General features: G+C 35.3%; 1 protein-coding gene across 1 annotated transcript in view; it reads right to left on the bottom strand.

Annotated features, from left to right (window-relative positions):
• Positions 1–7511: 7511 nt before the first annotated feature.
• LOC131859084 (cytochrome P450 750A1-like) overlaps positions 7512–26479 on the bottom strand; it is a 37268-nt gene continuing 18300 nt past the window's right edge. The window contains exons 2-3 of the mRNA XM_059212612.1: positions 8384–9298; positions 7512–8123 (exon numbers count right to left, since the gene is read on the bottom strand). Coding sequence (XP_059068595.1) covers positions 7512–8123; positions 8384–9298 — 1527 coding nt within the window. The remainder of the gene's footprint in view (positions 8124–8383; positions 9299–26479) is intronic.

Below are 26479 nucleotides of genomic sequence, written 5' to 3'. Positions count from 1 at the left end.
TGTAAGCCTGAAATTGGTTTCTGTTTGTAGGTTTAGTAATTTGTTTTGATGATTCAACACTCTCAAAACCTACACCTGTCATATTCTTGCATTGTTTTTGTTTGCTTATGATTTCATTCAAATGCAAGGTACTTTCATACTTCTCAATTTGTTTATGCAAAGAATTAGTTTGTTGTTCCAAAGTGTTAAATTTCAACTCACTATCAGCAAGTAAGACTTTTAGATCTTCTACTGTTTGCTTTGAATCTTTTAATTCAATTTGCAAAATCTGATTTTCGCTTTGATGAGAAGCTACAAGCTTCTTTAGTCTTTTGATTTCTTTGAGAGCACAAAGCAACTCTCCTTCAAGATCAATTTCACCTTGATCTAAGCGATCAGATTTATCTTCTAACATGTTAATTATATCTTTCTTTGAGGAAGTTTCTATTTCAGCCATAAACAAAGTTTCATCAACTTCACAAGGTGAATCATCTGAATCATTTTCAGAATCTTCTTTTATAAAAAGACTCTTGTTTTTCTGAAAAGGATTGAATTTCTTTTTAGAGTTCCATTTTTTCTTTTTGAAAACTTTTTCTAGTTTTTCCTCTTCACGGTTTTGATCACTCAGGGGACATTGAGCAGCAAAGTGTCTAGCTTTGCCGCAATTAAAGCATTTGAAGGGTAATTTTCCCTTATATTTTTTTTAACTTTCTAACTAGCAGGGATTCTATAGCATCTAAAAGTTCAGACTCACTATCTGGTTCCTCCTTCTTTTCTACTTTAAAAGCAGTTTCTTTAGAATTAGAAGGATTACTACCTATCCTCATTTCATAGGCTGTGAGTATGCTTTGAAGGTTGTCAAGAGACATTGTAGAAAAACTTTTCTTTTCTTCTAGAGTTGACACCTTAGTTTCAAATTTAGGTAGTAAAGTTCTAATAACCTTTTTGACAACATCTTTTTCATCAACATTTTCACCAAGACCCCTTCTTGAATTCACAACTTCATCAATTCTAAGAAAATAATTTGCAATAGTCTCATCTTCTTTCATTCTCAATGACTCAAACTAATTCTTGAGTGTGAGAATTTTAGATTCTTTGACCTTTGCATCACCTTGATAAATAGTTTCAAGCTTACTCCATATTTCATGAGCAGATGCACAATGCATAACTTTAACAAACACATCCTTGGTGAGACCACACAAGAGAGAATGTTGAGCTCTAGCATTTAACTCATATTGAGTTTTAGCATCAGGATTTGAAGGAATAGAAGTAGGAACAACATATTTTGTGGTAACAATGTTCCACACATTTACATCAACAGAGATCAAGTATGTTTCCATCCTAATCTTCCAAAACACATAATCTGTGCCATCAAAGAGGGGAGCTCTTGATAGAGAAGCACCTTCTTGAGAATGAGCCATAAAAAAAACTTCCAAAAGACTAGGAACAATCCCTAGGACAGACCTATATGAGGGACCCAATGCTCTGATACCACTTGTTGGAAGTGGAGACACTTTGAGAGGGAGGGGTGGGGGAATCAGAGTGTAACAATTCTGATAAGAACTCCTTAAAACTTGACAACCTTGTTTAACAATAAGCACAGATGAATGACAGTGAAAATGTGAGTTGTAAATCTGAACAAATGAGACTTAACATCTTAAAACAACACTGTTATCGAAGCAAGTAAAACAGATCATTCAAAATAAGGAGAGATGAAAAATCTTGATTTATGTTTTTCAGAAAAACAAGATGTTTTGGATTCTTTTACAAAACATAAAACAGCTAAAAGTGTATTGCAAAGATTACATCACATAAATTCAAACAGAGCTAAGTATGAAGTAAAAAGAGCAAAAGACATGAAGTATCAAAGCATTGACTAGTAAGACAAACTGAGACAAGATTGGGCACATAACACCATAATTTTCATGAGTGGAAAACCCTCCTAGGGTAGAAAAACCACTCGGTAAAAGATTCCTTATATTATTTCAAAGAGCACCAACTCAGTACACAAAATTTAGAAGCCATAAAGCCTCAAGGAGCACCAACCCCTCTGTCTTATCCAATATACAAAAAATCCAACTCAAGCTACAATCACTGGTTGCTTTATGATTGCACTAAGTTCTGCAGTCACAAAACTATCAATGATTGGAGCAAGTATAATATATCAATCTGTGCAAATGGTTCTCACTAAAATAATTTTGCAACAATATTCTTCATGTCTCTATATAGCAGACAGAGAATGATAACATTCTTTAAAGATTAAACACTATCAGAGAGAAAACTCAATCTCTGAACAACAAAGATAATTCCAACCACTATAGCCACATGTACTCTGCAACAAAACAGAGTAATAATCTAGAACCCTCAACAATCAAAATGTCTTATAATATTTTGTTCTATTGTGTTTTATTTTACACATAACACTCTGTTTTCTTTTTCAATCCTCTCTGTTTTCTTCCTCTTTCACACTCAAAAAAAAACTACGTATTTCAATATGTTCTTTTTAAACTGTTCTCAAAAACTGTCTTCAAGAATAACCCTTGTATAGGGTTACCAAACCCTCACTAGGATTTGTTTTACAAACTGAAAATAACCACTTAACTGCACAATAGAAAAATCTGAAAGACAATATTATTGTCTTTGTTTTGACCTTTTCAAAAGTGAAGTAAATAACGTAAAATTCTTGAATTTCCCAAATTTGAAAAACAAGATAGAAGTTATATGCTTTAGAAATGTAGTTTTAGTTTTTTTTTTTTAAAAAAAACTAAACCCTTTTCATTATTTCCATTTCTCATGGCTGAAACCCTAGATTCGAAATACCAGATTCTTTATGTGCAGTTGAACAAAAATATTACCTGTAATACACAACCTCATTGATAACTGAAAGAGAAACACTGACCAGAAAAACATTAAGCTCATTGTTTAGTCCACCCTTGCATCATCCTTCCTGACAAACGAAACTAACTCATGCTCCTTTGCTGCAACGGCTACATTTCTCATGGCGGCTAGGGTTAGTAACGGACTTCATCCAAAAAATAAACTTTGTTCAAACAAACGAAACAAAGAGATGCTCCAAAAGCTTTTGATTTATGTCGGTTGCATAAGTGAACAACATATTCTAAGAATATGCCGCTAGTCCGTAAAAGCATTAACCACCATATTAACCAAAGTTTTCATTCATTTTAAATGCCAAGTCAACTTTATTCAATGTATCCGTGTCACCAATTTGGCCCATGAGAAAGACTTTCACAATAAAATATAACCACATGCTTATATCAACAAACTTGCCTTTATAAAAATTAGAGTATAAAACATCTCAAGGTATGATACTCAGGCAACAAGACTATTGAGATACACTTTGTATTTGAAAGTGAATATATCCAAGTGTGTGACAACAACTCACCAGGTGCCAAACTAAACCAGGAAAGAATAAACCTGTCCAACGAATCATGTCAGTATTTTTGATTAAGACGCAGATTCCTTTTTGTCATCGAGGACAAATATCAAAGAGCAACAGTTGGAACATATAACAAGTTGCAGAAGAGAAAGTTTGGACCTTGTAAGATCTCAAGGAAATTCAGTTCCGAAAATACATTTGAAGTGAAGTTATTTATTTGGCATTTCTCTTGATTATGGTTCCCTCAAAAAAATATTTAGATTAATATTCCCCATATGTATTCATATGACTGCTTGCTAGCTTGTATTCATATGATTTCCAATCAATTTTGAATCAAACATGATAACTTTCTTTACATCTATACACTTCTCATCAAACTACACATTTCCATTTTGTTTATGTCATCCATTTGTAGAACAGAGACTTTTATAGAACAGAAAAGACTAACTTTTCCAATTATTAACCTTTGACCCTGCAAACTAACTTTTCCATTTATTAACCTTTGACCCACCTTGTGTAGATCATTATTAATCACTCGCTGCAAACTAATAAATAGGAATCGCAGCTTTTCACGTGCCACTGATTTTTCTTTGTTCATCAATTTTCACGCCCTCCACGATTTGGTCACCCCATGATTTCAAATTTTATCTTTGAAATTACCAATCTGCTACTTTATATTCCCACGTTGTGCAGACATTTATGTATAATCCTTGCTGTTAAGTAATATAAAATAAGATAGCTTTCAAAAATTATAGAAGTCTTCATATAATAAATGTAGCAGCGACGCCTTTTCCAATATGTGCAAATAATAAACAAAACTGTAGATATCATCTCCAATGTGGTTAATGCGTCTGACATCAATGGAGAAACAAAAACTCTTGTACTTTTCACATGCCATTGATTTTGCATAACTATGCTCGATAGCCGCTATTAGTCACGTAACTAGAAATGTATTTTTGACTCAAATGTGATTACTCTTGTAACGTGAAGAATTTCCATATTAAAACGCTGAATTCCACAAACTTGGGATTACTAAATTTACACTAACAATATGTTAATTTGATTTGGGTAATTTTTTCTTTTATCACACATATTAGTTATCAAATAATTTATTAAAATTACAAAGTAATGAAACATTAGAAAATTCAAAAGATTTGCCATTTCAACTATTACGTTCTCACATAATAATGTCTACCCTTGTTGATCGGGTGCACATCTCTTATTTCATGCACCTAAGGCAACTTAGTGTTCCATCGGTTCATTCGATGAGAGCCTTCAACCTAGCTTCCATCTACTCTTTTGTCTTATCTCGGAGGAGTAAGATGGATTCCATGCATAATGGGAGATAAGCTCCACTTACCGATGGGACTGGATCCTTGTCATCTGCATCCAACATTGCACCAATATGGCTTCCCTGTTTGAGCAAGCATATCTTCAAACATACACAAATGATCTGGTTGGGCACACTCTCGGTGAGTCTTCTCATCATCTGGTGACTGCATCTTTATCCGGTGGGAGTCCTGCTGATCCACATCCAAACATCCAAAAACATACCGGTGACCTTCTATGCTAGTTGACATCAATGGAACCACTTCCAGTATGCATGAATGACAACACTTCTTATCAATCTCCCATTCTAGTTGCCATCCTATACCAGTTGTTATCAATGACAACACAATGCCAACATAGAATGATGCTTAAATAACCAAGAATGGATTCAAATTGAGGTGAATGTATACTTTCCTTGGTTTCATTTTATTGAGAACCATCTCATTAGAAAAATGTGTGTTTATAATTTGTTGTAGATCTAAAAGACATTTTATAGGTACACCCACCATGGTCTAGCAGAACAAGAAGTACATGAGATTTCAATCTTATGATTTTATCTCCTTCATTGACCAATGACTCAAAGATCTATGTATTAAGAATTGTCTATCTTATAGGAATTTTTGAACAATTAGTTGGAGTAACCAAAATATTATTCATTAAAGAATAAAGTCTTTTTAATATACTATTCATTGGAAAATCACAAAGTTTGACATATAATTAAAGGTAAATCTTTAAATAATAAATATTTATATAGGAAAGAATCGTATAGGTGATTTGTGGATTTCTAAATTTACACTCACAATATGTTGATTTGATTTGGTTTTTTTTTTCTTTATCACATATATTAGTTAAAAAACAATTTATCAAAAGTACAAAAGTAATGAAACATTAGAAAAATTAAAAGATTTTCCACTTCAACTATTATTTTCTCAAATAATAATGTGCCTTGGGGTTCTACTTGAATATTTCTCCAAACATCTTTGAATTTGCCAAAATATTTTTTATCTTATTGTTAATTATCTAGCACAACATATAAACTAAGGCTATTATGTATGAATTTTTTTATTATGACCTTGTTTAGCCATAAAATATGCCATATGATTTTCAATTTCACACAACAAATTAAATTTTTCCTTTTTAGAAACACAATTGGTATTTACATCTAGGACTCAATGATTTTCAATCTTGTGCATGACCCAGAGAAGTTGTGCATGTCCACTTTGTTGGTGAATTATTATATTGATACATACAATAGTTTTGTTCAAAATGGTTTGGTGTTTATGGGCATTATTAGAGAACTTGGGAATTGGTACTTAATTTTCTCCTCAATCAAACTTTTAAGTACACTAATTCAACAAATTTGAAAATGTTTAATGCTTAAGAGATAGAAAAAAGTATTCTTACTTTATTGAAGCAAGATCATTATTTAATTATTATGCTAATGATTCTAAGATGATGCTTACATCATCTTAAAATAAATGATGTATCTTGTTAAACTGAATCGTGTAGAACATGAAACCACATAAACCTGGACATCATTGTTGCACCATGACAAATGAGAAAATTCATTAAGATAAAATTTTAATTTTGATTTTTAAAATATTTAGGCTCAAATTTAGGGCTCTCAAAATAATCCAAGTCAAACTACATACTCATTAATTTAATCTAGGATGGTGAGTAAGAGATATTATTATCAAAATAAATTATTGGTGATGAGTTATAATAGGGAAATGTTGGTGTAATGTCATAAGTCAAATTTTAAATAAGAACAGGGCACTTATAGGATTTTTATTGCACAAAGGACACTCCAATAAAAATGGACCTTAAATATAATGTAGTAAGGTTTGGTTATACTATTAAAACCATTATGATTATAAATAATACGTAACATATGATGGTCCCTATCTTCTTCATGCAAATAGTTATTGATTACTCAAAAGGGTTGTATACCAAGATTCAACCTTGCTACATCATCCTTATATATGCACAAAAGATTTTTTAATTTTAAATCAATTTTATTTAAATTTAAATATAAATTACAACGCCCAAACTATTTAAGCTTGTCCACCTATGACTAGTTTAGGGTAACATCGAAAGGATTTCACTACAATATGATAGAAAGGATTAAAAAACTTCTCAAAAAAATTCATCGTTAATGAGAAAGATGGTCGGATGACTAATATTTAGTGTGATTCCAATGTATATGGATGCACTATATTGTTTGTATATGACATTACTTTACGCATATTTGTGTATCTTATGTTTGCCTTAAAATTTGAGTTATGACAATAGATTATTTTAAATAAATGATGCTAGCAATGATAAGTGACTTGACCCATGGTGTACAATTAACAATGGATATAATGTAAATTTTATTGTTGAAAATTTAGGATATATTAAATATTTATTCTTTTAATTGGTAAATTTTTTTTCTCTAAAGCGATGAATTAGTGAGGTCACAAATTGTGGACCTCATCCCCACCTGAATGGGGTTTGAACCATTGTCCCAAGAACAACAACACTGCATTGAAAGCATTACACCTTGAAAATATTGACAAATGTAGGATATATTATTAATAGTAATGCAAATACTTTATTTCTTTGTCAAGATTACTTGTATTACATATAAGTGCTCATTAATACTATGGGTTGCTACACATGCTAGTTGCCCCTTTTACCTACATAACTTATATTACAAATGAATCCTTATTGCAATATATAAGAAGTGACCAAATAGGCACAGATTGAAGTGCTATCTATACTAACTAGTAAATATTTTCCACATAGCAGGTGAAGATATAGTAAATCATGGGCAGGTATGCAACCTCAATGATGGAATGGCGAGAATATCATGTTTTCTAGGTAAGGAGGCTCCATTGCATTCACTCATATCTAATTCCCCCTCGACTCTCCAATCAAAGCAATGCACTAGTTGAGCTATGGTAAAAGTCATCATGGAAAAGGACATGCTAATCCCGGGGCATGCCCTCCTTCCTGCACCGAAGGGAACCACATCAAAATACTCCTTCCCTTTAATAAAATCAATATCTCTACCCATAAACCTTTCAGGCTTGAATTCCAATGGATCCTTCCACACTTTGGGATCTCTTCCCAAAGCCCAACTGTTGACAAAAGCCCTGCTCTTCTTAGGAATGAAGTACCCATCAATAGTGCAATCTTCTGTTGACTCATGTGGGATTAGCAACGGCACCGCCGGATATAATCTTACTGTCTCATTCACCACACACACAAGATATTCCATACCTTTGAGTTCACTTTCTTGTACGACCCTCTCTTTGCCTACTATGGCTTCAACTTCCGCTTGCAATTTCTTCAGCACATGAGGATTTTGGATCAACGAGCTCATCGTCCACTCCATTGTAGTGGACGTCGTTTCCATTCCACCCGCAAAAACATTCTGTAAAACGTTAAATATTAAGAACATTTACAATGGATTCACTCTACAATGACATGCGCGTGTTAACAAAAATTCCTATCTTTTATCTTAAATAAATAAATTAACACTATATATGTTACTACTAACATACATATCTTAAATACACCTATCTAAACGATATGTAGAGATATCAATCTCAAAACATCTATTTATTCTTCTTAATAATTAAATAAATGTTTCTAATTAATTTAAAGAACTACACTCTGAAGCACTATACTTACAAATACAATGGCCTTAATGTGATCATCTGTGATAGTGACGGAATCGGCGGCCTGCATATCCAACAGAGCATCAATGACATCCTTTGAATTGGGCTGCTGCTGCTGATTCCCCAAGTTTGAGCTTCTCCTCTGTCTGTGCTGTTCTATTATTTTTGTCATCATTTCGTCGAAAGACTTGTTTACAGTCTTCATTCGTCGCTTGACACCTTGCAAATCGAGCCAGTCAAGCCAGGGAATAAAGTCTCCAATGTTGAATACTCCCACAGCCATTGAGGCCTCTAATAACAATTCCTTAATTTTCTCGCCATTGCTATCCAAACCCTGATCCTCAGATGTGGTGCCATAAAGGATTCTCAGTATTTGCGAACTTACAAGGGATGCGATTATCTGGCTAAGATTGACGGCAACTGTTCCATGGCGGCTCTTCTCCCACACTGATCGGACGGCCAGAGACACCGCTTCCTCTCGCATTGATCTCATGGACTCGATTCTTTTGGCATTCAACAATTCCACCATGAAGAGTTTCTTCATCTGTCTCCAATAAGGCCCGTATGGAGTGAATCCCACGTCCTTGAAGTCATAGAATAAGTACTTTGCTGCAGCAGTTGCAGGTCGGCCCGCAAAGATTAGATCATTAGTTTTCAAAACTTCTTTCGCCATCTCAGGAGAAGAAATCACAATTACAGTAACAGAACCCATTTTCAGGGATGCAATTGGTCCATATTTCTTAGAAATGTCATAAAAGCTACGGTGGATGAGCTCTCCCATCTGCAGGAGATTTCCCACGATAGGCCAGGGAAATGGACCTGGGGGCAATCTTCTTCTCTGCCTACTAAACATGTAGAAAATCAACAACATCACTACAATTGCAACAGCAAAGGTGATTGGAGCTTCATCTCTGCCTACAAATAAGCTCTGAAACGACATGATGAAAATATCCACTAGCTAGTTCGCTATGCTGTATTGAGCCTCACGCCACGCCCTATATATTAGTGTCCAAATCTCAGAATTTAGTCGTGCTAACAATCGCACGAGCCGTTTGAACGAGTGAATAAGGAAATATATTGATCTTTGGGGAAGCGGATGTTTCGCGTGCTAAGTAAATTAGAAAACTCCTGCTAGTCAGCGCACGAGCCGTTTGAACGAGTGAATAATTTTAAAATTCATCTTTCACATTATGAAAATCTACTATTGATCTATCGTTATTCTTAGGGTGATGTGGCTATTCTTGGGTGATGATTACATAATGTGACGTTTTTCATAAGGATGTGGTTATTCTTGGAGTGATGATTACATAATGTGACATTCTCCATAAATATATAGCTATTCATATGTCATTTAGTTCAAAATCTACTATTGATCTATCGTTATTCTTAGAGTGATGTGGGTGATGTGGCTATTTTTGGGGTGATGATTACATAATGTGACGTTCTCCATAAAGATGTGCCTATTCTTGCGGTGATGATCATAGAATGTGACGTTCTCCATAAAGATATAGCTATTCATATGTCACTTAGTTAAATTTAATTTTTTATTATTGGTCAAAATCTATATTGCTCTTTGGTTATTCTTAGACATGCTATTAAAAAATATGATGTTTAATGAGTGTTATATTATATTCATTAAAGAATATTATGAAGAAATTTGTTAGGATGATATAGCTATTCACATGTTAGTTCATTCAATTTAATTTTTTATTATTAGTCGAAATTTACATTTGATCTTTGGCTATTCTTAAACATTTTATTCAAGGGTATGATGTCTAATGAGTGTTATATTATACTCTAAGTCATATTAAAGAGTATTATAAAGAAATTTGCTAGGAAGATATAGCTATTCACATGCCATTTTGTTCAATTTATTTTTTGATTACTAGTCAAAATCTAAATTTGATCTTTGCCTATTCTTAAACATGTTATTCGAGGGTATGATGTTTAATGAGTGTTATATTATACTCTGAGTCATATTAAACAGTATTATAAAGAAATTTGTTAGGATGATATAGTGATTCACATGTCAATTGGTTCAAGTTAATTTTTCATTATTCATCAAAATCTACAATTGATCTTTGCCCATTCTTAAACATGATATTCAAAGGTATAATGTTTAATGAGTCTTTTTTATTATGATAAGTGGGTTCTACAGGGACCCAAAACCCAAATCCATCAAAACATAAACAAAGTTAAACCAAAGTGTAAACAACCGCTAAACAACAATAGGAATAGGGGAAACACCCTGCAAAGTCTAGCAAACAGAAAACAAAACGATAGCATAAAACACAAGCCAAAAACAACTATTTGAGAGCTTTCATGAGCTCAACATTCTTCTGGATCATCTTGTTGTTGATCTTCTAAAGCTCTTCCATGATAAATCTCGAACTGCCTCTTTCTTGGTTTTTGCTCTAGTCCTGGTAGAGGGCCCCATAGAGATCTACATATCCTAGTTCTTTTTGTCGACATTGACATCTGAGGATAGATTGGATCTAGCCGATTGAGCTTTCTGAATGGCAATTTTCTCGTTAACTCTTTTTGAGTCATTCAACACTATTAAACATTGCCTCTTTACTAATCTCCACCAAACCCTTGAGTTTTCCCTTTGAATCTTGTATATCATTCTCCATCTTGTCAATCCTAGCCTCATGCTCTGTTTTCATAACCTTGATATCTTCCGTAATTTTTTCATATAGATTCAGGAATTTGTCAGTTTTATCAAGTGTTGGATTCTTAGTGAAAGAGTCTATAATGTCCTTGATACCTTTTTTCAGAAAATTAATTTTGTCAAAACCCTAGCGGAAACATTTCTCCTAATTAGAAAATGAATTACCTAGTAGCCTGTCAACATCCATTTCGTCACTTTTAAGCTCCTTGGGGTCCACAATAAGGGGAATGTCAAGTTTAATTTCTTCCTCCCCTTTATCCTAAGTCTCCCTCTTTTCCCAGTTTTTTGCTTTTTTAGATTTTGCAGGCCCAAATTTTGGGGTTAAGAAAGAGGGGTTTTCAACTTTTTTGCTACCCATCTAGGTGGGTTTTTTCTTTTCCTGCTACTAGTATTTTTGAGCGTGGGATATTGTAGGGGGCCCTCATCCTTTGAGGACTTCTATTGAGAGTCATCTGACACATAGATGTCATCCCAGTCCATGACCATCCTGCCCTCCTCCTCACCAAAATCAATATCTGAAACATTATACACATCCTAGTCGACTAAGAGTTTGGGGTTTCTAAAAATAGGGGAGGGATTAACCTCATGAGCCTTAGCATACTTCATAATTAGGAGGATTAACCCCTCATGCAAAACTAGATTTTCCTCATTCTCAAAATGCTTGTGAATGGTATACTCAAGAGATGACGGTAAATAAAATGGTATGATTCAGAATATTGAAATGATAAGTAAAAATACTAGAAAACAGCCATCTAGGGTTATGTACCTCATAATGAACCTATTGGCAAATGCACACTCCAATGAGAAATTGTAGGTGATTGAAGGTATTTTCATTGATGGCAACCTTGCAATCATATGATACCGGCAACAGAAAACTCTACAGTGGCACACAGAACACTGACAATGAAAGGAAGGATACTGACACCCTGGCGAACAAGAATTTTGTTTATAATGTATTTTGTAATTAATTGTAAAATCATTGTAAGTCGACATGGCGAGCTGTAATATGACTCATATATGTATGAGATCATTTTGTAATAGGAAATATGTGTGATAGGATGCAAGATAAGCAAACCTACTATGCAAATTATAGGTTAAGGGTTTATGTATATAGCAGAGCTTAAACCAGTACTGGATCTGGCATAGCAGATGCTAATCATAAGTAGTACAAGACATTGGATTAATATAATCCATTTTTGTAAGTCAGTATGACTTCTTTTGTAATTGAGCAGTGAGCTCTAGGCACTTGGCCTTCCTGCATCTGCAGGCCCCTATTGTAAGAGTAATATTCCCTTATTGGCCAGTAAGTGAATATTATGGGTCACAAATCCCACCGAGGTTTTTCCCACACTAGGTTTCCTTGTTAAAATACTGTGCTATGGTGTTCTTCTCATGTGGTTGTTGTTATTCTTGTTTACTACATTATTTCTTGTTTACCAGTACATTGTTTTAATATGCTTTTCATGTTTTAAGTCAAGTAAATTTATTAACCGGTTAGATACTGATTCACCCCCGCCTCTCAGTATATTTGGGAATCCTAACAATTGGTATCAAAGCCTGGTCCTCTATTTTCAGAAACCTAACAGCTTGAGGAAGATCTTATCACCGGTAGAGATGGAAAACTTGAGAGAACAATTGAAAACACCTCTTTCAGAATATGATGCAGAAAAGGTTAAAAATATCAAACTTGAAGATGATCTAAAGGCCTACTCGGGATATCATTCAAACACTTCAATAAAATCTTACCATTGCAAGAAATAAGAGAAGAGAACTTTGTGAAAAGATGCAGAATGAGAACCATGAAAAGGAAACTCTTAATGATCTGGTAAACAAGCTAAGACAAGAGATTAGTACAACACAGAATGAGATGCAAGATATGACTATGAGATTTTGTAAAGAAATTGAAAATAGAAAGAAGAATGAAGAGGACTTGGTTAGAAGACTAAATGATGCTGGAAATGAAAACACAAGACTCAGTCATGAAAATGATATGTTGAAGACAGATCTAATGCACACACAAAATGACAGAACTGAACTCATAAGATAGAAAGGAATCTTGGAGAGTGAACTAACTGTTGCAAATCATCACAAGGAAAAATTCAAGAAAAGTTCAGAAGAACTTGGTGACATGCCGAAAAATTAGAAACCTAATGGTGATACAAATGGCCTTGGCTTTGAAGTTGGTTAAAGCTCTGGTACTGCAAACAATCATGATCATAGAAAATTGGTAAGACAACCTACTGCTTACAAGTTTAATGGCAAATGCTTTAACTATAACAAGTATGGTCATAGAGAAAATCAGTGTAGATCTAGAAATTATCAAAACACTAATACACCCATCGGTCAATGTTCTAAATGCAACAAAGCTGGTCATAATTTAGAAAATTGTAGAATGAGTGTAAGATGTTATGTTTGTGGAAGATTTGGGCACTTATCTAATCAATGCAGAACACATACTGACATAGGATATGGGAAAGCTATTCAGAAGAACAATGTGACTTGTTATGCCTATAACAAGATTCGACATATTGCTAAATTTTGTAGAAGTAAGGCATTACCGACAAATAACAAAGGTCCTAGTTTGAAAGATAAAGAAAAAGTTGAAGAGGTAAAGCAAGAATTCTCAAAACAATGGATCAGAATGTTGATTTGATTACTCCTCCACCAGCAGAATAGAGTAACACTCCACTGATAGGAGACTCTTCATCTAACTGAAGAAAATTCTTTTGGGGGTTTAGCAACAAAATGAAAAACATGCTATTATTCCCTCAGTTGATGGTGAGAAGTTGAAATTACTTCTATACCGGCAGATGACTTAAGTTGTGACTTACCCAGCAAGCATTAAATGTGGTAGTTGGCAAAAATAACATTATAAAGAAAGTGTTTTGGCTCCTTTTTCATTCATCGAGCATTCAAATCTTTGAGAGTGTGAAAATTCCCGAGTGAAGGTACTCCAAGCAAAGAAGTGAAGAAATCCATCAAATCATTCATCCTTAAGGCAGATTGAGGTATTTATAGCTATGGCATCTTGATCCACTCCTGAATTTATTGCAAACCCTACTGTTGTTGAAGTTGTTAAGTGACCTAGACCCGTTTTTCAGCTAGTTTCCGAAATTGCTAAGAAAGATGATAGCATAGGTGCATTCTCTCAAATCCCTAAAGGAGTAGTATATGTTGAAGACCCTAGAATGTATATAAATTGTCATATTGATGAACTAGGTGATGATGAAATTAAAATATGTAAGAGACTGCAATTTGTGATGAATCCGGAAATGTCAAACCTAAACATAAGATAGTAGAAACCCTAGGTTTCACTGAAATTCTTAGTATGCCAGATTTTCCCAAGGATATCATAAGGATTGTGTTAAGTAGAGTACATGGTGAATTTTTCTAGTTAGACTCTATTCATAAAATCACAAAAGAAGCAGTAAAAGCTGTAACAGGGTTACCCTCCACTGGCAACAGACCTTACAAAACTAAGAAGGTCTCAAATGACTTAGTGACAAACCTAACCGGTGGAACATTTGATAAGAGATCTCTAAGGGTAAACGATGTGAAGGATACAAATATCAGATTTATCAGTATGATCTTAGGTTATAAGGCTACACATGCAAATAGGTTAAACTCAGTTTCTAGCCTATGTATTAAGAGTGCCTATGATATGGTAAATGATAATGCAAGAATAGACATATGTGAATGGCTCAAAGATGAGTTGATTGAAAATTTGGGTAAGATCAAAAGAGACAAGAAAGGGACATTCAGATTTGGAAACTACTTGTTTGTCTGATGCTATACATAACCAAACAAGTGCCCAGTATTGGTGCTAGAAATTTTGGATTTGATATACCGGTAGGAAAACAACTATCAGAACTATTGAACAATATGGAAGAGAACAGGGAGAAAAACATAAATGAGAATTTTCAAGCATTTAAGGCTCGAATGAAGACCAGATTAAGACTATCACAAGCTATTGTGGATAAGTATCAAAAGGAAATCTGTTTTGTAATCAAGAAAGATGAAATTTGGATGGAGGCAGTTATCCCGAGAACCATCTGGGTAACTAAAATGGGCTATGAGATAGATGATAACATCATAGAAACTTATGCAAAAGGCCTCCTTGAAGCTCCTAAGGAACCGGAAGAGAAAGTATTTGGTAGTGCAGAAACAACTGAGAGCACTATACAATCAAGGAAAAGAGTTAAGAAGGTAGAAACAATTGTTAGAAAAGGAAACCGGCAAGCAAAGGAAATCAAGGAAGATGTGCTAAAACAAACTGGTATAACTAAAAGTGAGTTGGAAGAACTTCAACAAGAAACTCACCTTTCACCGGTTGGAAATTCTTCAGAAAGTGACATACTTGCTGTATTCAAGAGAGTTGAGAGGAAAAGAAAACCTTCACCGGCACCTTCTCCTACACCAAAAAGGACAAGATAGAAGAAATAGGCAGTAAGGCCTCCGACAAAGAAGATGACTCCTAAGAAGAAGGTGAAACAAACTATTGCCCCCATTGACAAACTTCTTAGTGAAATTACAGAGGATTGTAAGTTGAAGAATATCAGTAAAATGTACAATACACTATCAGCTGATGATAAGGAAAGCATAGAGAATACTGTAATTCTACACTTAGCTATATACAAGAAATTTTTGATGCAAATTGTGGATGAAATTCCAAATGACTTGTATAGGAGATTAGAAGCTAGAAGATTATATATTGTTGAACTAGATAAAAAGATTAAGATTGAAAAATTATTGGTAGTGCATCCAGTTAACTCACCTGACGAAATAGACAAATTAATCAATGAAGCTAACTGGACAGTATTCTCTACTACTCATCAGTATGTAGCATTAATAGCTGGCAGAGTAACTGCAGTTTCTGAGGAAACTGCTGATGGATGGGATATTTTCTTTGTGGAGAAAGAAAAAGAGGAAGAATTAATCAGACCTAAAACTATCAAAGTATATCAAAAGGACAGAGACAAGGGTAAAGGCAAGGTAGGTGGACCACCAAGTTTAAAAATAACTGACAATATGCCCCCACCCCCTTCAGATACTCCACCGGTAGACACTACTGCAAATCAACTAGCCACTGAGAGTATGGAGACTCCAGTAGAAGATACAAACCCTGAATCAGAAATTTTGTATACTGTAAATGTAGATACTCAAAAAGTCAATGTTGTGGTTGACAGAGAGACCATTGAGGATAAGGAGAAATATGTGACCACTAAGTCATCGGCTACAGAGGTTGAGTTAAACACAGAAAAACCTACATAGGCAGAGCAATCGGCAAAGGATACCACTGAGAAACTGGTAGATATAACAGACAAACCATATGAAGAACCGGCTAAGGAAAGTTTAGAGGCGCAAACTCAGGAACAGGCAACTGAAAGCTTAGAGAAACCGTCTGAGACACAATTGGAGAAACCCAAACTGGTATAAGTTGAACCACAAGTACAGACAGAGACAGTGCCACCCTACCAATCTAAAAATCCTAAACCTTTGTTTGTGAAAATGCAAATACAGACAGACCTACCAAAGGTCAAACAAAGCAAGGAAATAACTACAACCAGTAGCATGGCTATTGTAAATACTATTGGACAAACATCTGGTACAACTATGATAGAATTCAGACCTACAAATGTAACTGAGGTCTTATTAGATTCAATAATAAAGATGATACTATACCATTTCTTAAATTGATAGCACCAAAGTGCAATGTTGAGAATAAAGATTCTTTAGGTCAACTAGACACATTGTCTAGGTTTATCATAGACAACCTAGTAGCTGTTGGTCAAATAAATGAGGATACATTTAAGGAGAGAATGATAAAATAGAAAGAGAAATTATTTGAGGATATTATAAAGAAAAACAAGGAAGAAATGGATACCCTTTTACTGGAACTTGGATAAATAATCTATGACTTCAAGAAACTGTACAGGGATACTTGCAAAACAAATGTCTTAACAGAGGATCTTGACAAAGAGATCAACAAAGCTCAAGAGAAGATAAATAATACTACTGACAATTTGATTGGAACATCAGATTCATTTTTGGAATTAGAAAAGAAAATTGCAGAGAAGGAAGAGAAAATCAAGAAATTGGAGAAAGACAAATAGGGAATAAAGGATAAGGCAAAGGACTTAAAATGCAGACTTAGTCCAATACTAGAGTATCTTATTTCTTTGAGAAAACAAATATCTAAGGCTCTGGTTCCCGGACAGAAGACACCGGAAGAGAAAATGCACATACTCATTGGTACAGTGTAGGGAACACAAGAGGCAATAAAAGACTACAAAACATTCAGCAATGGCATAAATTTAGTTTTGACAGATATATTTTAGATTGTAACCCACTGGTTACAAGAATCCAGGCAGGACTCCACGGAGATCGAATGACAACCTTTGTCATTGATGTCAAAGGCGGAGTAGTGGGATGAGAAAAATGGTCAGAAGGAAGGGACTTCATCTACTCAAGGGGAGCATACAGTTTTGAGCATACAATTTTGGAAAGACATTTTTTTCAGACTATTTTTGGATATCATTTTGGACACTTTTGATTTTTCTCATGAGTGTTGCCATCAATGCCAAAGGAGGAGATTGTTGGCAAATGCACAGTCCAATGAGAAATTGTTGGTGATTGAAGGTCTTGTCATTGATGGCAACCTTGCAATCATATGATATCGACAACAACAAACTCTACATCAGCACACAGAACACCAGTAGTGAAAGGAAGGATACTGGTACCCTGGCCAACAAGAATTTTGTTTATAATGTATTTTGTAATTAATTGTAAAATCATTGTAACCCAACATGGTGAGTTGTAATATGACTCATATATGTATGAGATCATTTTGTAATAGCAAATATGTGTGATAGGATGCGAGATAAGCAAACCTACTATGTGAATTATAGGTTAAGGGTTTATGTATGTAGCAGAGCTTAAAGTGGTACTAGATCTGGCATAGCAAATGCTAATCTGAAGCAGTACAAGACATTGGATTAATATAATCCATTTTTGTAAGTTAGTGTGAGTTCTTTTGTAATTGAGCAGTGAGCTCTAGGAACTTGGCCTTCCTGCATGTGTAGGCCCCTATTGTAAGAGTAATATTCCCTTATTGGCCAATAAGCGAATATTATGGGTCACAAATCCCACTGAGGTTTTTCCCACACCAGGTTTGCTCATTAAAATACCGTGTTATGGTGTGCTTCTCATGTGGTTGTATTTATTCTTGTTTACTACATTATTTCTTGTTTACCAGTACACAGTTTTAATATGCTTTTCATGTTTTAAGTCAAGTAAATTTATTAACCGATTAGATATTGATTCACCCCCCCTCTCAGTATCTTTGGGAATCCTAATAGAACTCTGCCATATCCACCCAAAGCTTTAGAAGATCCTTTCGGTTGTGGCCTCCATTTGGGTTCTTCCCGACTCTGCTTCTCTTTCTCTTTTTGTCATAGAAAATTGATAGGGCTTCTTTCGAGTTTTACCTTTCTTTGTAGAATTTTTTCCCTTCCATACTTAGCCCTGTAATATCAGCTATGAAGGATTCATCTATCCTAAAAACAACACCATACACACTTAGCACCACATTGTTCTAGTCTTTAACAAACATTTCTTTGAGCTTGTGATTTTGGTCATGGAGTCTTCTTACATATGGTTCCATATTACCAACCACAACTTCTATCCAAAGCTCTTTATTTCTCTCCCATATGTCACATGACAACGGTTCCATTATGTTCTTCTCTCCACCCATATAATTGTTACCTCTACAAATTTTAGCAATTACACTAAAGCCAGGCTTCAACCAGGTGATAAAAAACTAGGCCCATGGGAATAGTTTGGAAGGTCGCCTCCACTTCTTTCTAGGAATGGATTTACAAATGTGAAAAGTTGTCATAATTAATGCTCTATCGGAGAGAGATATTCAATGTCCTTTAGTGCCAGTTCACATAAATGAAATGGAAAGGATTCCCCTTCCCACCACCATTTTTCATCATCCCTAGTGACACCAAGATTTTCCACGTGGTGTGCAAGCATATTGCCCTCCCTAAAAAATGAGCAAAATTTGAATTTATTCAAGTTTGGAAATCATTTCAAAGCATTCCTGCATTATATGAATAATCCTCCAGCTAGGGGTTGCCTTTTTAATCAAACAATTTATTATGTTTAGAGAATCACTTTCCAGCTAGACCTTCTTGAACCCTCTTCGAAGAGCCAATTTAAGCCTAATGTATTCAATATTTTCCTTAGCATAATGATTTGTCTATGTCCAATGGTAGTGCCACTATTGAGACAAGCCTACCATTGTGATCACAAGAAACTCTCCCACAACCTGCCGACCCAGGATTTCCTTTGGCTGCCCCATCACCATTAATTTTGATCCATCCTTTGGGAGGAGCAATCTAAGAAATGTTGGGTCCAATGTTCTTTGATTTTGTAGTTGGTCTTGATATATCCAAATCAATGTGTCATCTATTTATTATATTCTAATCTATCTTGGAAGTTTAAATAGCACGATCAAGCTTATGGGAAGGACAGGAAGAAATGAAATTCTCCATAATAATGGTTGAATACGACAAGGTACCAGAAAGGTAGGAGATTATTTGTCTCTAAAAATATGCTTATTCCTTTCCTTCCAAATGCCTGAGGCAACATGTGGGAGCATACAATTCCATAAAACCATAAGAGATTGGTTATCTAAGAGGAAGGACCATTGGGACCATCAATCCAACAAACTATAGGGGAAACACCAACTGACACCCCAAAGATCAAAGATGTGAGTCCAAATCTCCTAGAAAAAGGAACAACACAATTACAAATGTGCAACATCTTCAGAAGATTCCTTGAAAAGAAAACATCAGTTAGGCAAAGACATCCCTCTTCTAGACAATTTATAAATAGAGAGCACTTTATTTTGAACAAAGAGCTAGAAAAAAATGTTAACTCCAGGGATTAATAATTTATTCTAGAGACAGGACTAGGATAGGGATGGAGCAAAGGATCTAGATAGAAAAGCAAAAGCATGTGAGATAGAAAAACCTTCAGAAGAAGAGCTCACCCAAACTAGGGAATCCTCGGCAAGGAAGTAAGGAATGTGAATATTCAAGAGGCACTTCTGGAGAGGGAGGAGCAATGGATCCAATCTAGAAGTTTTGATCCCCCTGCCTTTCCAAATATAATAAAAAATCTAGAGGCCAACCTACTCTTTACACATCTCCATAACATGAGCCGCCCAAATGTAGTCCCTTAAAGGACTATCACCAACCCACCAATCTTCCCAAAGCCAAATTTTTTGACCATTACCAAGGCACCATTTTGATCCTTTAATAATTAAGGATCTAGTATAAAGAATTTTTGTCCAAAGGCTCAAAGCATCATGGGGAAGATAATGGCCTTCCAAAAAATCTTGAGGAGAGCTAACAAGATGAAGGTACTTGTTGTGCATGATTGAAGTCTATTTATTAAACTCCTTAAGTGATCTCCACAACTATTTGGCCAACAGGGCAACATTGAAATCATGGATATGTCTGATGGAACAACCACCAGGCTTCTTCGGAAGGAAAACTTGATCCCAGGCTACAAGATGAAGGCAATTTTTGGATTTTTTACCTATCCACAAAAAATTCTATTGGATTTTCTCCATCGGGACAGCAGATTTTGCTGGGATTTTAAAAAGACTCATAGCATAAACTAGGAGATTTTGGAAAGAATCTTTAAACAGTTGGAGCTTACCAGCTTGGCTCAATAGAGAGCCCTTCCAACCAAAAAGTTTGTTCTGGAAGCGATAAATTATATTAGATCAAAAAATATCCAAAGTAGCACCTGAGCAGAGAGGGAGCCCAAAGTTTCATCAATCTTTATATGTCTTTGATTGGGGGTATTCAAGAAAAAGATATATCTTTTGGGGAGACTAATCCTTTGACCAAAACCTTTTTCATAAAGAGAAAGAAGCTACTTCAAAGATTTAGCCTTTGAAACCAAGCTTTCCCCCATTAGCAAAGTATCATCAACAAACTATTGGTGCGAGAAAATTTGGGATTCTGAAGAAGGTCTAACACCTTTGAGCCTCCCAATTCAGGATTCTCTATGAATGATTTTGCTGAGAGCTTCTCCCATAATGATGAACAAAAATGGCGAAATGGGATCCCTTTGTCTAAGCCCTCTAGAAGCCAAAAAAAAACTAGATGGAGAGCCATTGATTAGGACCAAAAATTTTGGAGTTGAAAGGCAATGATTAATTAGACGAATAAAGAGGTCACCAAAACCAAAGGAATGAAGCAACCTGATCACGAGTGTCTAGTTAACCCTATCATAGGCCTTTAGCAAATCCAACTTTAGAAAAAAACCAGGTTTTTTATTAACAGAGAGAGAATGGATATTTTTGTGAATCGGAACAATGGAATCCAAGATTTGTCACCCCGACACAAAAATTTTTTGTTTCTTTGAAAATAGAAGAGGAAGAAACTTCTTAAATCTAAGAACCAAAATTTTGGAAAAAATCTTATAGATAGAATTGCAAAGACTGATTGGTCTAAATTCCTGAAAGTAGTAGGCATCTGACTTCTTAGGAATCAACACAATGAAATTAGCATTGAGCTCTCTAAGGAGAGACTAAGACCCAAGGAATTCATGAGTATCATTAATAACATCCTCCCCTACAATAGTCTAGAAAATATGGAAAAAGAACATAGGAAACCCATCTGGACCCGGAACTTTATTTCACTCAAAGGAAAAATCTGCTTTCCTAACCTCATCAACAGAGGGGATTCTAGACAACTCATTTCTCATGTCCTGAAAGATACTAGCTATGACCTCATTAAGGATCTCTTCGTGTGCCTCCAAGTCAAGAGGACCATCATCAGCAAAAGGTTAGAGAAGTATCGAATAGCTTCAGGAGGAGACCCGGAACTTTATTTCACTCAAATGAAAAAACTACTTTCCTAACCTCATCAACAGAGGGGATTCTAGACAACTCATTTCTCATGTCCTGAAAGATACTAGCTAGGATCTCATTAAGGATCTCTTTATGTGCCTCCAAGTCAAGAGGACCATCATTAGCAAAAGGTCACAGAAGTATCGAATAGCTTCAGAACAAATGTCCTCCTGCTTATCAATCCATTGATTATTGATGGAGATCCTCTTTATTATATTAGAAGCTCTATGCTTGAGAGTAGTCATATGGAAAAATTTGGTATTTTGATCATCACTATTGAGCCAAATGGCTCTGGATATTTGTTTCCAATACTCCTCTTTAGGGATAATATCATGTAGTTTAGAAAGGAGTTCCACTTCTTTGTCCATAATATTAGGGTACTACCCTTGGATTTGATTTTCTCATTGAATATCATCAAGCTCCCTTTTTAAAGATTCTAGACAATTTATAAATAGAGAGCACTTTATTTTGAACAAAGAGCCAAAAAAAATGTTAACTCCAGGGATTAATAATTTATTCCAGAGACAAGACTAGGATAGGGATGGAGCAAAGGATCTAGATAGAAAAGCAAAAGCATGTGAGATAGAAAAACCTTCAGAAGAAGAGCTCACCCAAACTAGGGAATCCTTGGCAAGGAAGTAAGGAATGCAAATATTCAAGAGGCACTTCTGGAGAGGGAGGAGCAATGGATCCAATCTAGAAGTTTCGATCCACCTGCCATTCCAAATATAATCAAAAATCCAGAGGCCAACCTGCTCTTTACACATCTCCATAACATGAGCCACCCAAATGTAGTCCCTTAAAGGACCATCACCAACCCACCAGTCTTCCCAAAGCTGAATTTTTTGACCATTACCAAGGCACCATTTTGATCCTTTAATAATTAAGGATCTAGTATAAAGAATTTTTGTCCAAAGGCTCGAAGCATCATGAGGAAGATAATGGCCTTCCAGAAAATCTTGAGGAGAGCTAACAAGATGAAGGTACTTGTTGTGCATGATTGAAGTCTATTTATTAAACTCCTTAAGTGATCTCCACAACTGTTTGGCCAACAGAGCAACATTGAAATCATGGATATGTCTGAGGGAAAAACCATCAGGCTTCTTCGGAAGGAAAACTTGATCCCAGGCTACAAGATGAAGGCAATTTTTGGATTTTTTACCTATCCACAAAAAATTCTATTGGATTTTCTCCATCAGGTCAGCAGATTTTGCTGGGATTTTAAAAAGACTCATAGCATAAACTAGGAGATTTTGGAAAGAATCTTTAATCAATTGGAGCTTACTAGCTTGGCTCAGCAGAGAGCCCTTCCAACCAAAAAGTTTGTTCTGGAAGCAATAAATTATATTAGATCAAAAAATATCCAAAGTAACACCCGAGCAGAGAGGGAGCCCCAAATGAGTATCCGAAAGGGAAGCCAACTTACACCCCAAATTTTAATCAATCTCTATATGTCTTTGATTGGGGGTATTTAAGAAAAAGATATATCTTTTGGGGAGACTAATCCTTTGACCAAAACCTTTTTCATAAAGAGAAAGAAGCTACTTCAAAGATTTAGCCTTTGAAACCGAGCTTTCCCCCATCAGCAAAGTATCATCAACAAACTATTGGTGCAAGAAAATTTGGGATTCTGAAGAAGGTCTAACACCTTTGAGCCTCCCAATTCAAGATTCTCTATGAATTATCTTGCTGAGAGCTTCTCCCATAATGATGAACAAAAATGGTGAAATGGGATCCCTTTGTCTAAGCCCTCTAGAAGCCAAAAAAAACTAGATGGAGAGCCATTGATCAGGACCAAAATTTTTGGAGTTGAGCCATTGATTAGGACCAAAAATTTTGGAGTCGAAAGGCATTGATTAATTAGATGAATAAAGAGGTCACCAAAACCAAAGGAATGAAGCAACCTGATCACAAGTCTCTAGTTAACCCTATCATAGGCCTTTAGCAAATCCAACTTTAGAAAAAAACCAGGTTTTTTATTAACAGAGAAGGAATGGATATTTTTGTGAACCGGAACAATGGAATCCAAGATTTGTCACCCCGACACAAAACTTTTTTGTTTCTTCGAAAATAGAAGAGGAAGAAACTTCTTAAATCTAAGAACCAAAGTTTTGGAAAAAATATTATAGATAGAATTGCAAAGACTGATTGGTCTAAATTCCTAAAAGTAGTAGGCATCTAACTTCTTAGGAATCAACACAATGAAATTAGCATTGAGCTCTTTAAGGAGGGACTAAGACCCAAGGAATTCATGAGTATCATTAATAACATCCTCCCCTACAATAGTCTAGAAAATATGGAAAAAGAACATAGGAAACCCGTCTGGACCGTGAACTTTATTTCACTCAAAGGAAAAATCTGCTTTCCTAACCTCATCAATAGAGGGGATTCTAGACAACTCATTTCTCATGTCCTGAAAGATACTAGCTATGATATCATTAAGGATCTCTTCATGTGCCTCCAAGTCAAGAGGACCATCATCAGCAAAAGGTTAGAGAAGTATCAAATAGCTTCAGGAGGAGACCTAGAACTTTATTTCAATCAAATGAAAAAACTACTTTCCTAACCTCATCAACAGAGGGGATTCTAGACAACTCATTTCTCATGTCCTGAAAGATACTAGCTAGGATCTCATTAAGGATCTCTTTATGTGCCTCTAAGTCAAGAGGACCATCATTAGAAAAAGGTCAGAGAAGTATCGAATAGCTTCAAAACACATGTCCTCCTACTTATCAATCCATTGATTATTGATGGAGATCCTCTTTATTATATTAGAAGCTCTATGCTTGAGAGTAGTCATATGAAAAAATTTGGTATTTTGATCATCATTCTTGAGCCAAATGGCTCTGGATATTTGTTTCCAATACTCCTCTTTAGGGATAATATCATGTAGTTTAGAAAGGAGTTCCACTTCTTTGTCCATAATATTAGGGTACTACCCTTGGATTTGATTTTCTCATTGAATATCATCAAGCTCCCTTTTGAAAGATTCTTTCAACTAGAAGATGTTGCCAAATGAGGACTTATTCCATTTTTAGACATTAGCTTTAACATTAGCCAATTTCTTAGTAACTCTATAGATAGCAGTTCCATGGACATTAATATCCCACCATTAAGCAATATTATCATTAAAATCTAGATTGTGGGTCCACATTTTTTCAAATATAAAAGGAAAAGCCTTTCTCCTACTAAGGGAAGATATAATCATTACAACTGGGAAGTGATCAAAACCAATCCTAGACATAGAAGATAAATTACAAGAAAAATCCATTAGTCAATCAAGGGAAATGAGAACCCTGTCAATTCTTGGATAAGATTCAAACCACTATGCTTGTTGGACCACGTGAACTTGGAACCACTAAGCTCTAGATCTAGCAAACCTAGAGCATTAATGAGATCTAAAATATATTTCTTACTTTCTTTAGAAATTGGGGCCCCGCCTTTCTTTTCCAAATTAGATATGGGACAGTTAAAATCTCCCATCAAAATCCATTTCTCGTTACAAAAAAGTTGTCTAGAGTTAACCAAAGAATTTGAAAGAATCTTCCTAGAATTCTTGTTATTAGGAGCATAAATATTGGATATAATACAAGATGACGCATCCAAAAGATTGGTGATTCTACTAGAAATATGATTCGGACTAGAAACAATAGCTAAGCTTTGAATCACCCTAGGATTCCAAAAAGTAGCGATTCCTCTAGACACTTCGTCTGCATCAAAATAGTGAACACCACAATCCTTGAAGACAACCAACTTCATCTTTACAAGTTTTTTTATATAGAATTTTTGTTTCCTCTATAAGGAAAATTTCAGGTCTATGATCTCGAATCAGATTAGATAGGAGATCATGATTATGGGGATGCTTCAACCCCCTTATATTCCATGAAACAATCTTCATTTAGAGTGACTAGGGGAACCAATCCCCATGTCTTGAAGAGTCCTCTAAGAGCCATCAACAATAATTGCCTTACATTTCTTCTCTCCACTGAAGAGATTTGGGGGTCTTCCTACCCCTCTTGGTTCTAAGACACAATCTTCTCTATGCCTATTCCTAGTCTTAACACCAAAAGACCCCAGCACCAACCTAGAGTTTGAAGAAGAAGGAGACTACATCATCGAGTCCTAGATTTAAATTCAATAAATGGATTAGGATCTTTAGCCACCGTGACAATATCCGAAGGGGAATTTGGGTGTGAATCTTCAGCAAAGGAAGTTTCTAGATGATCCATTTTTTCCTGAGACAAACCCCTATCCACAATCAGGTTCAGGTTTTTCTCTTCAGATATAAGGGGAGTAGAGGAACCCAAAATCATCATCTTTTCCTCAGAAGAGCAGTATTTAATGACTTCCTCCTAAATAGGAAATTTAATGAGAGGATCCACAAATGAATTGACCTTCAGATCAATAACAATCTTATCCCCTTGCAAAAGTTGACAGTTGTAGCTTTGGATATCAGGAACTACAAACCCTTGAAGCTGTGAATATTTCTGCTCAAGCACAAGAGG

The sequence above is a fragment of the Cryptomeria japonica genome, chromosome 10 (genome assembly GCF_030272615.1).
Source record: "Cryptomeria japonica chromosome 10, Sugi_1.0, whole genome shotgun sequence".
In the NCBI taxonomy this organism is placed as follows: domain Eukaryota; kingdom Viridiplantae; phylum Streptophyta; class Pinopsida; order Cupressales; family Cupressaceae; genus Cryptomeria; species Cryptomeria japonica.
This window is presented reverse-complemented; position numbering and strand designations above follow the sequence as displayed.